General features: G+C 34.5%; 2 protein-coding genes across 2 annotated transcripts in view; one reads left to right on the forward strand and one right to left on the reverse strand.

Annotated features, from left to right (window-relative positions):
• The window catches only part of LOC127847005 (uncharacterized), a 26,448-nt gene extending 21,086 nt beyond the window's left edge, over positions 1-5,362 (forward strand). The window contains exon 2 of the mRNA XM_052378487.1: positions 4,010-5,362. Coding sequence (XP_052234447.1) covers positions 4,010-5,055 — 1,046 coding nt within the window. The 3' untranslated portion in view covers positions 5,056-5,362. The remainder of the gene's footprint in view (positions 1-4,009) is intronic.
• On the reverse strand, positions 480-9,412 carry LOC127847004 (uncharacterized). The gene is made up of 2 exons (XM_052378485.1): positions 9,192-9,412; positions 480-3,183 (listed from the first exon to the last, which is right to left on the reverse strand). Exon 2 carries the CDS (start codon positions 3,180-3,182, stop codon positions 531-533), a length of 2,652 nt encoding a protein of 883 aa, XP_052234445.1. The 5' UTR covers position 3,183; positions 9,192-9,412; the 3' UTR covers positions 480-530.
• Positions 9,413-12,051: the final 2,639 nt, after the last annotated feature.

Here is a 12,051-nt window from a genome sequence, read left to right on the forward strand (position 1 = left end):
ATGAATTTTATGTTCTGTTAAAATACTGTGATACATTTTTAAGTCTTATGATCAATAAGATGCAAGGATCTCATAATTATTCTTTAACTTATAGTATGCTACAAAGTGTGTTTATTAACTACCTATGCAGTGTGTAACTTTCTTATGCAACTTCTGTGATAATAATGAACATGTGATTATATTTATTCATTCTTAATCAGTAATATACTTTATTAAACAGTACATATTTGATACATATACATTATTAAAATCTAATACATGACTGTTTCATGGTTACTGCCACCAATAACAAGGACCACAATGGAAATAAGTGAAAATCATTTTTCTCTTTTTTGTGTTATCCTTGGTATTGTGTGTGCATTCCATGGTTTGCTATGTATATTGCTGTGATAATATATTTTATATTGTCTGCATTATGTAGTAACTATGTAATGTTCATATGTTTACCAAATAAAATCAATCAATCAATCAATCAATGTTCTTTTTCTCAGGACGCTAGGCATAAATGGGTTAAAGTCAACCTTTTCTGTTTACTTTCGTCTTTTTAACTTGGAATGGTCTATGTTTTCTTTGTCGACCGCACCCCTTTTAATGTTTCCCTGCTTTACTGGTACAGCCAAAGAGTCGACAGTTCTCATTGTTGTCATCACATTTCTGACCTCATAGACAGTTGGGTTATTATTTGATCCCGCTTTATGTCTATAGTGACCGAAATGTTGCTCAAGAGGATCCTGATTGAAATTATGGGTCAATACAAAATTAGCACCCTTGCTTAACATAAACTTCACACACTCGGTGATGGAATTTACAGATATTTTAAGTCCATCGAGAGTCTGGTGGCTTAAAATCATCTTGGCCCGCTGGGAATCATTGAAAATTCCTGGTCTACTTTGAATGCTCTCCTCCCACTTATTGATGTAACCAAGAAAATCTTTAGTCAGGAAGTTCAAGCGTTCATCATCCACACTAGTGTAAGGCAGTAAATTGTCATTGCGTTTATTTCTCCCTTCAAACAAACTCCTAACATTTAGACAGTCAAAAAATTTGTTGAATAGTTTCATGAACTGCACAGTTTCTGAGACCTCTGGACCGTACAACTCCTCAAGGGCAAGAGCTACAGAGTCGCTCAGAACCTGTGCAGCTAAACTGACCTTCATGTAGTTGAAGGAAAGCAGATCAATGTGTTTTCGCGACAACTTTGGGCAGGGAGAGTACAAGTTCATCTCGCAATGTTCCTCAAATAAACGAACTAGGTGCATCCATGAAATGTCTTTATCATTCCTCCACAGCATTCTTGATTTTTTGTGGGCATGTGAGTTACTAAAATTGTTCCTCACAGTCTTCAGAAGATGTGGAACATCTGATATAAAGTAAATGTTCTGGTCACTGTTGTGTGGATTTTCGGTCTTGTATACCACAGATTCAATACCCACTCGATGCATGTTGAAAAACCGTCTATTTGGTGATGCACCGTCACAAGTGAAGAACAAGACATGTAAATTAATTTGGGATAATTGTAGTAACGCTACTGTCTTCCACAGAATGGGGTACAAAAAATCGGCTGTTATGCCTGTCGTTGCAAAACCAAACAACGGAAAACACCAGTTGCAAGACAAACTTCGCAGCATCACAACCAACATGTATTTTGCTAGTTCTTTTTTAGTTTCATTCTTTGTTTCGCTGAATTGCATCATTTCATTGGCAACATCGCCTAGATTGCAGTATCCGATGAGCTGTCCAGTGTGTTTGTCGTACACTAAATCTTCTTTAATTTTTATCTCATCAAAGAGAAGACCGACATAATTCCTCCACTCTGTGTCATACAGGTGTCTCTTCACAGCTTCCTCCTTCAACAAACCTAGAACATCTGCCTGGTGACCCATTTCACTCTTAAGGAAGTGCGAATAGTCAAATAATGTCCTTGTTGATGGCAAATTTACAAATCCAGTTTCGCGAAGAACATCATACGCTGTTTCTGACTTTTGTCGAAGGTAGAGACACCAACGAATGATCATGGGGTGCCAGCGCATCCCTCGACTGTCTTTCTTTTTGGCAAAAGACATCTGCTGTTCCCAAAACAGACGCTGTCGGCTGGTAGAAATCGGGAACGATTTTTCAAATTCTGTCTCACAACTTGCCATCAGGTCTTTCAGTTCATGATGTTCACTGCCTTCAACACTGATCCTATTTGCTGTGATGATCTTATCAAATTCCCTCCTTTGTTTCCACAACTCTGTTTGTAAATTTTTTATTTCATGTTTCTGCTCGTTTAATTTCATATTAAGTTCCTGTTTAGTCATGTCTCTATGTTTAAAGTTTGTGTGGCTGTATTTTCGGCACGAATTTAGTCTGCTTTCAACCCTATTTTTCCTGCTTTGTAATAAGTAAAAGTACTTTTTGCAGGCTGTACACTTTTTTGATGTGGACAGCATGTCACATTTCACAGATCTAATAGTGGAATTATATCTCTCTCCACTGGCATGTGTTGCGTTGAAGTCCCCTTCCCTGTACGCCACAATTTCTGGGGAGTTGTTGCTGGACAACCCTGATCCAATGGGAACTAAATTTGAAAATTCCACCTCAGGATTTCCTATGCAGACATCAAATTTTAACAGTCTTTCCAATAACACCAGAACATAAGCAACGCGATTGATATGTTGTGGCAGTCCAGTCCATATTTGGTGAGATCTCGGAATGCATTTCCGATGCACATAGACAGAGCATGTAAAATCACTCTTAATTTCAACAGATAGCTTGATTGCTGTCAGACTGTCATTTGCGTACAACTGTAACATTTGAATTGATTGCTCTGATTCCTTTACAACGAACTGAGATGAAATACTTTGCAGTTTAAGTTCCACAGCAAAGTCTGAGAAGGTTGTCGTCTCCACCTCCATTTCTAGAAGCCCTGAACTACATTCCATCACATCAGCTTCAGGCTTATCAATGTTTGTCTCCTGGAAGGAGTCAAGCTCATATGTGGAGTCTTCATCAATAGCATAACTATGATCACTTGTGACCTGCACATTTTCACTTTCTGACTGGGTAGAAGTATCTGTTGTAGCTTTAATTTTCACCAGGGGTTCACTGGCAACATGGTTTTCTTCCTTTGGCTGTTCAGATGTTATGTAGTGGTACTTGCGTTTCACCGTAAGGGATCCTCTTTTGCGTTTTCTAGGCATTCTAAAAGCATAAAACAAAACATATTCTAAAAATCAGTTAATAAAATGTTTACACAGTCACCATTATTTATTGAAAACATGGCTTGCCACCATAGGAAGACTAATAGACTATGCCAAGTTTTTCCACATTTTTCGCAACCTTAACGCAAAACCTTAATGCAAAGTGTGACGGAATTTCAGACGACCAGACAGATGGACATAAAAATGTACTTAGTTGTATCAACATATTAATAAAATTAATTGAAATATTTATGTAAGAATTCCGATTTTTTGCTGTAATTGAATAACAATTATCTACACATTTCAGAAATTCTTAATTGAAGCATTAACAATGTCGAAACAAACTCTTGAAAATATCTCAGAATAAATGTTTTCTCCAATGATAAAGAAATATGACCTTTGCAATTTTTCAAATTTTTTTCTAGGATAATAGTTATAAAATTTATATTTTAAAAAACATTGGCCAAACATTCTGTGAATGAGAACGATTATAAATTATGTCTCTTGTTTTGAGAAAACTTGGCATAATGCATGTGCGAAAGTGTCGTCCCAGATTAGCCTGTGCAGTCCGCACGGGCTAATAAGGAACGACACTTTCCACTTTTATGACATTTTTCGTTGAAATGAAATCTCTTCTTAGCAAATATCCGATTAAGGCGGAAGGTGTCGTCCCCGATTAGCCTGTGCAGTTACGCACTTGCATTATGCCCAGTTTTCCCAGAACACGACTCATATAATAATGAACACATATTATTTGCAGTCACATACTATAGTTTGTTCAGTGATGTAAAAAAGGATTAAACAAGTATCAACCTAACATTTTTCAGCATCAGATCACAAGAAAAACGACAACCAGAAGGGACAAGACAGTAATTGGCCCAAAGAAGAATTTACTAAGTTACAGACAATCTTCCCTCAAGCCTTCTCAAACAGCTTAAAAAACATCCAAACAAATGAGCTATACAATATTTTTGGAAAGTCGATTGAGGCTGAAATCGCCGAACAATTAGAGATGAACAAGGAGGTTGAGAAATATTTTGAAGAGATAATTACAATCTGTCACAAAAACAACAACCTATCTTCTACAGAAGAAAGGGAACTTCTCTTCAAAACAGTTCACCGTATAAGGACTGACAAGGAAATTGTTAGTAAAGGAGTGATTTTGATACAATCAAGTGTAAAAGCACAAAGTGCAAAAGACATAAACAACTTCCTCCAAATTATCATTTTAGAATTAATTGCTGAAGTTATTAAAGCAAGAAGGCAACTTGAAGAAAAAACATCTGCAGCAAAAGTATCTGAAATAAGTGACTCAGACAACAAAGTCCTATACTACATATCTGGGTACATTATCAAATATTTGGAAAAAAAACACTCAAAACAGAAAAATAAACAACTAAGGGACAGAAGTCTTAAAACAGTGTCAGCATTAACAAATTCTTCTGGTGCAGTATCCTTTACTGACAAATTTTCAGTGTGGTATGATAAAAAGAATCGAGGTGGACTCAAGAAGCCATGTGAAGACTTCTTTTGCATGATTCGTGAATTTGAGCGTGTTGTCAGGGAAAACCAATACACTGAACACAACATTGCCTCAAAAGAGGAAATTAAGGAAAAGGTCCTTGAAGCTTTCATGATTCAGCACTATGCCGACAAATTATTTTACTCTGAGTTGTCCTCTGAAGAGGATGTCAGTGACATGTGCTTTCTTGAAGACTGCCTTGAGATTTTTTTAACAATAAGAGGTTTTGCTATGGCTAGGGCCATTCAACGCACAATAAGTAGAGGAAAGATTTTTGACAAGTCAGCTCCATCAAAAAGTCTCAGAGGAAGTTTGAAAAGCATATCAGGCGATCAACTAAGCCGTAACTAAATACAATTGGTAGGTCAATAAAGAATATGAACTCCTGTACAAAATGTCACCAGGATTTGATGGCTTTGTAGAACTATTACATGTATTTGAGTGAAACTGAAGGGCAAGAACATTTAATGTTTCTTGTATTTGCTTGAAAGTAACAATTCAAAGTTGTGTTTCCTTCAATGTTTTTTTTCCCCTAAATGTTGATACATATGTTTCTAATTTTATACCAATGATATGTGAATTTTATATCTGGAAATGTTACTCTTTATTACATCTTTATCCTTATAACATATTATGTTCTATACAAATAAAATAATGCTTAAAATAGTTTTATTTTGATATAATCGCCATTTTCATTTAAATTGAGTTGCATAGGAATGTCACATGTTTGTTCACACTTTATATCAAACCGGCATTATAACACTTTGGATGTGATACAACTTTATTCAGAAAATGGATGTAGATGGAAGATGATAGTGAATATGAAGATTTTTCTATCGAATCGTGGATGTATGCGCCAGTATTTAGTTACTGTACTGTCAGTAAGATATTTCTGAATATGATTAGGACATCAAGTCTTTTGCATATTCTCAGGATTACAAGCTCTTTGAAAATACAGATTTGTGAACATATAATTGTCTTACTATGTTTAAAGCACAAAACACTATTTTAATGTCCTTTATTGTTATTCTACACTACAGTACAAGCGCGTAATAAGCAACACAGAATGGGTACTAAAACCAGTTCTGAATGGAAAGAATTTCTAAATTGACATTCAAAAGTATTAACTGATTTTGATTTTCATCTACAACACTGTTATTTAATAAATAAAACTAGTTTCATGTTGTGAAAATGTTGCTAAGCTTATTAAAGCTTCAAATACAACTTTATTAATCATGATGATGACATTAAAACAAGGACATGGTGTTTGTCCAAGGGGGAATGGGACCATGTTGTCATAGGGGCACCCCTTTGTCAGGCATAGGGATAAGGTTTATCATGCAAAGTTGACTTAATTGGGAAAGGGATATCTCTCATCTAATATCATACTGTGCCAGACATAATCAAATTGAGATAATCCCTTGATAACAGATAAGGTGCATATCAACACACTAATAGCCATAAACTGTATGACACAAAAGGCATTTATGTATGGAATAATATACAGCACTAGTAACTGGTGTCAATTTGAGACCTTCCTTGATTGGTGTGTTGCTATGGATATTTAAGATATTAGTACAGCAATTATCCTTCTATTTTTGGCCCTTAACTAATTGATTCCAGATTTTATCCTTACTAAGTAATGAGTCAAAGCTGTTTATTGTTAACTTAATGAATACCAATTTCTAATAAATACAATTTATGCGCAACCCTTAGCATATTGTACTGTGATTTTTTCACTATAACATACATTCTGAATAGTGGTTCATACTTTGTGTGAGCGACTCATAACTTGATATATTTATGCTGTAGGTTGCACTTGTCCTGTTTATGTCTTTTACCAATTCAATATTAGTCTTATATAATAAGCGATTGCTTCAAATAACTGTTTCCAACGCATTCATGCATACATGCTCATGAAAATGAGAGAATTTTGAAAACTGAAGGCATTATGATGATGGATTTGCATGTTTCTAGCAACATAAATAACGAAGCAGTTTACAGAAATTGGAATTTGCCAATTAACAAAAAAGTTGTGCTTAAGAATCAAAATGTCTCTTTTTTAGGATTTCAATCAGCTTCGGATATATCTATTCATAAAATAGAATTTATCGTTTGAATACAACTATAGGTAAGTAAACTTTCATTCATCTTCTTTGAGCTATTACAAAGCTATGTGTTTTCAAAAAATGCATTTAAAATATGCACCATACATTTCATTGAAATGTAACATTGGTACAAACACAAACAATAATATAGCTTGTATTGACCAATCCATAAGAAAAAGCGGAGACAAATGTTAATCTCAATTGTTTTTTTAAATAATTGATTAAGGACTAATATTGTATCATCATTGAGCTTAAACAAATCAAGAACTTTGCAAATAATGCAAATTAAATGTACACCACACAATGCACTGAAGTGTACAATTTGTTAACCCTTAGCATGCTGGGAAATTTGTCGTCTGCTGAAGTGTCGTCTGCTGAATTTCTAAAATTAGCATTTTCTTAGATTTTTTTCACAGAATACTTTCAGAATAGCAAACAGTTTGAATCCTGATGAGACGCCACGTTCTGTGGCGTCTCATCTGGATCCAAACAGTTTGCAAAGGCCTTTAAAATTCGATTCCAGCGCTGAAAGGGTTACGATACCAACATGAATAATATAGGGCTAGTATTTACAGAGCCTTGGCCCTTACGCAAAAAGCAATGACATATGTATACAAAACTGAAAGCGGTCTAACAATTAAAAAATGACTAAAGTTGTATTGTCCTTGAGCTTATACAAAGTTATGAGTTAGTAAATAATGCAAATTAAATGTGAAACACACAATGCATTGAAGTGTCACATTTCTAAAGATACCAACATGATTATCATAGGTCAATTATTCACCGAGCCTTTTGAAAAGAGCATTGACATACACATTAAAAACCGAGACTGGTTAAAAAAATAAAATGACTAAAATTGTATAATCTCTGAGCTAATACAAAATTATGCCTTTGCAATTCATGTAAATAAAATGTGCACCACACAATTTATTGAAGTGTAACATTTGCAAAAATACCAACATGATCAAAATAGTGCTACTATTGACGGAGTCTATTGAAAAAAGCCTCAACATAATTATTTTATTATGTTGATAACACGTTTAACTAAAAAAATTAAAAAATAACTGAAATTGTATCATCTTGGAGCTAATAAAAAATTATGCCTTTGCAAATAAAACAAATAAAATTAGCATCACACAATGCGTTGAAATGTAATGTTTGTAAAGATACCCATAAGATTAATATAGGGCTAGTATTGACTGAGCCTTTCGAAAAGAGCCACGACATATGTTGATCAAACTGATAGTGATTACAAAATAAAAAAAATGACTAAAATGGTATGATCTTTGAGCTAACACAAAATTATGCCTTTGCAAATAATGCAAATTAAATTTGCACCACACAATGCATTGAAATGCAACGTTTGTAAAGACACCAACATGATATATATAGGGCTAGTATTGACTGAGCCTTTCAAAAAAGAGCCACGACATATGTTGATGAAACTGATAGTGGTAAAAACATAAAAAAATGACTAAAATTGTATTGCTTTTGTGCTCATTCAAAATCATGAATTTGCAAATAATACAAATAAAATTAGCATCACTCAATGCGTTGAAATGTAATGTGTGTAAAGATACCAATAAGATTAATATAGGACTAGTATTGACTGAGCCTTTTGAAAAGAGCCACGACATATGTTGATCAAACTGATAGTGATTACAAAATAAAAAATGACTAAAGTTGTATAATCTTTGAGCTAATACAAAATTATGCCTCTGCAAATAATACAAATAAAATTAGCATCACTCAATGCGTTGAAATGTAATGTTTGTAAAGATACCCATAAGATTAATATAGGGCTAGTATTGACTGAGCCTTTCAAAAATAGCCACGGCATATGTTGATGAAACTAAAAGTGGTAAAATATAAAAAAAATGACTAAAATTGTATTGCCTTTGTGCACATTCAAAATCATGAATTTGCAAATAATACAAATAAAATTAGCATCACTCAATGCGTTGAAATGTAATGTTTGTAAAGATACCCATAAGATTAATATAGGGCTAGTATTGACTGAGCCTTTCAAAAAGAGCCACGACATATGTTGATGAAACTGATAGTGGTAAAAATTAAAAAATGACTTAAATTGTATTGCCTTTGTGCTCATTTAAAATCATGAATTTGCTAACAATACAAATAAAATTAGCATCACACAATGCGTTGAAATGTAACGTTTGTAAGAATACCAAAATCAATAGTATAGAGCTTTATTTGACCAAGCCTTTTGAAAAAAGCCACGACACACGTTTCTCGGATTATGGAAGTGTAAACAATGATACGCATGATTTGGTGAAAATACCCACCGTTGTTTTATAAGTAAATACAAAGCATAGTCGAAAACAAATGAAACAATAAGATGTATCAAACTCAACAAACCTTTGCAATGAATACTTCTGTGTTGGCAACACTTGGTTAATTTGTACTCTTATTATTTCTCGATTGCTTTGTCATGGTCTCGCTTTGTCAAAATGGCGGCTGTTAAAATTTGCCTCGAAGCGCGAAGTCTCGTTGGGTCGCAAGTCTCGTTCCCTTTTGCGTAACAACGCGATAGCTTGTTCTTCGGTTCAGTGAGTGTCTCATCCCTTTGTTTGTATAGGTCCCTGATTTAAACAATATACATGTGCATTACTCCAGCACAACACCCAATCGCACATTCTCGGCCCTTTCCGTCAAACATCGGATAAGTACTATTATGGTAATCTGCGAGGGGTACCGAATGCACAACACCGTGCACTTGACCGACCTTGGCCGGGAACTCGGAGGTGGTGCATTGTTTCGCCTTATACTTGTCACATCAATAAGAGATCGAACGCGGTCGTTATAATAAGATACTACGCAAACATAAAAAATGTAAGTTTTTGCAACGGACACGCTATAAATCAAAGCACTGAAGGCACTAAATTGCATAATTTAACATGCAATTCATTTTTTAAAATCAATCGCAAGTTTGAAATGAACACACGCCATTCAACTTTATTAAGTGTGTGTCATAGCGCACGGGTCGAGTTTTGTGTGCACTTTTTATCATCCTTATTATTTCATAGAAATAACTAAGACAAAATAAAAACAACATGCTTTTTGGAAGTTCTGAAAGCATAGAAAGTATGATGAAAATGGTAATGATAACTTAATATAAAGAAAATTTGCAGTCACCATCATATTTAAGGAATATTTTTTTCTAATATCAAATGACTATCTCACCAAGAATATAAATTCATAATGAAAGTTCCGTGTACAGAACTTTTGATTTTTGACACCATATACCAATTCAAAATATACAATAATCTTCGTATCTTGTATATGGAGGAATAAAAGTATAAAACATTGCTGTTTATGCTTTACTTGTTACCCGAGCAGTTCACACGGTGTCAACAACGCTAACATAAACATAGGTATAGAGCACTAATGCGCTTTTAGGCGTAGCTGTTTCAGTTTTCATCTTAGTGACTTTTACATAACGCCAACAGACACGCTTCAACATTTTCGAATATTTAATAAGCTGATTCGAGATACAACCTCTGAATTTTTGCTACATCACTGCGTATGTGCTCAATTCAAAGGATGTAGCACTGTTCAGTGTAAGGAATTCCGGACTACTCTCTGTATGCTCAAACGACACAAATTGTGGCCCTGTTACAATTACGCGTTACAATCCATCTCGCAGAATTTCACTTTCGCCTGAAGATGAGAAAACAATCATTAGCGAAATAGTATAGTGTCACGATAAGAGAAAATCGTTTAATTATCATACCACAATGTTTGCCGTACTTGGTCAGCACGTCTGAAAATCATTCCTTAATGTTTGGATAGGCTGCCATTATTAACAAGTTTGCTATTTTCAATTCAATTTTGTATCAAAAAGCATTGTTCTTAAATGTGGCATTTTCAATTCGCAATGAGATTTGTAATGACCCTCGTCATGCGAAAATGGGTCTTATTCCATATGCGCCCATCATATAAATAGCCCAATCAGCTATCCCTCCTTCTGGTAAGGAGAAACATAACATATTGAGTGATTTTAAAGCGAACAGCATCGCCTATGGCCTCACTGCGCAAAAGCACATGTTGGGTTTAACAAACGCTTGCCGAAACGCATAAGACCCATTTTCGCATGACGGCGCTATTGACGAGTGATTTAAATGTGTCGAAAGAAAACTGCGTTTAAATCAAATATAAACATACGATATATTTCGATAGAGAAGAAAGATACTCATAACAAGGCATATGAGGACACATATGAAGTGCTCTCCCGTAGTATATTTTTTATTTACTCACACTAATGTGTGGTTTGACAATGCTAACACATATTTCATGCGGTGAATATGCAGCTTACAAGTGAAAAACACAACACAATAGTTTAACTTTTGTTTAATTGTATTTAATTATATAGAAAAGTAAATTGCTAACTTTATTTCAAAGTCAGCGTATACGCCGACTGCATTTTTAAAAGACATTTATTGTTATAAATATATTTAATATAATATATTAAGTTGTTTTCAGTTTAAGCGATTAAAAAGCATTTTCGAGGTTGCCTCGAGTATGCCTGTAGTAATTGATGAACTCATATCCAACTGTCTATGTATTGAGAACTGTGAATATAAACAAGCTTAACCGTCTATTAACCTTCTACTATTGCATTCGTATTATTATTATAAATTGTTTGTTATATTCGGGTAAAGCAATTATGAAACGTTTTTTTGTCTATCGTATCGCTGAAGTTATTGTTGAACTTATGTTCAACGTTTTATAAATTGAGAATATAAATAAGCGTAAACTTTTTCCCGAATCTCTCAATTTACGACCTGTACTACGTCATTGAGTTGTATGCGAGAGCGTAACCTATTGCGTTGTTATAACCCGTAAACTTTCCTTTGTTTATCGACAGGCGCATCTATTAATAGCCTCATATCATGAATGCCAAAACACCCGCGAAAAAGAACCACGTGACCCAATAGGACGCAAAACGCAAATACCATGCGACTACGACTTTTATTATGTAAGAACGCTCCGCAATTCCTTTGACGCCGGAGCCTTGTGATTACTATTACGTAAATAATTGACCTCTAACTGAAGTAAGCAAAGGAAACGCAGCACCTAATTGACCCATTCCTTCTATGTGCGAAGGCAGATTGAATTTTACTAATGTATGGTTTGCCTATTATAACACACATTATAATGCGGTAAGTATGCGACTAACAAGTAAAAAACACTATAATTAACCTTTTGTTTTGAATTA

The sequence above is a fragment of the Dreissena polymorpha genome, chromosome 10, assembly GCF_020536995.1.
Source record: "Dreissena polymorpha isolate Duluth1 chromosome 10, UMN_Dpol_1.0, whole genome shotgun sequence".
In the NCBI taxonomy this organism is placed as follows: domain Eukaryota; kingdom Metazoa; phylum Mollusca; class Bivalvia; order Myida; family Dreissenidae; genus Dreissena; species Dreissena polymorpha.

What these genes read in the sequence shown, in the direction of transcription:
- LOC127847004 (XM_052378485.1), bottom strand. Translation starts at nt 3,182, where the DNA reads ATGCCTAGAAAACGCAAAAGAGGATCCCTTACGGTGAAACGCAAGTAC.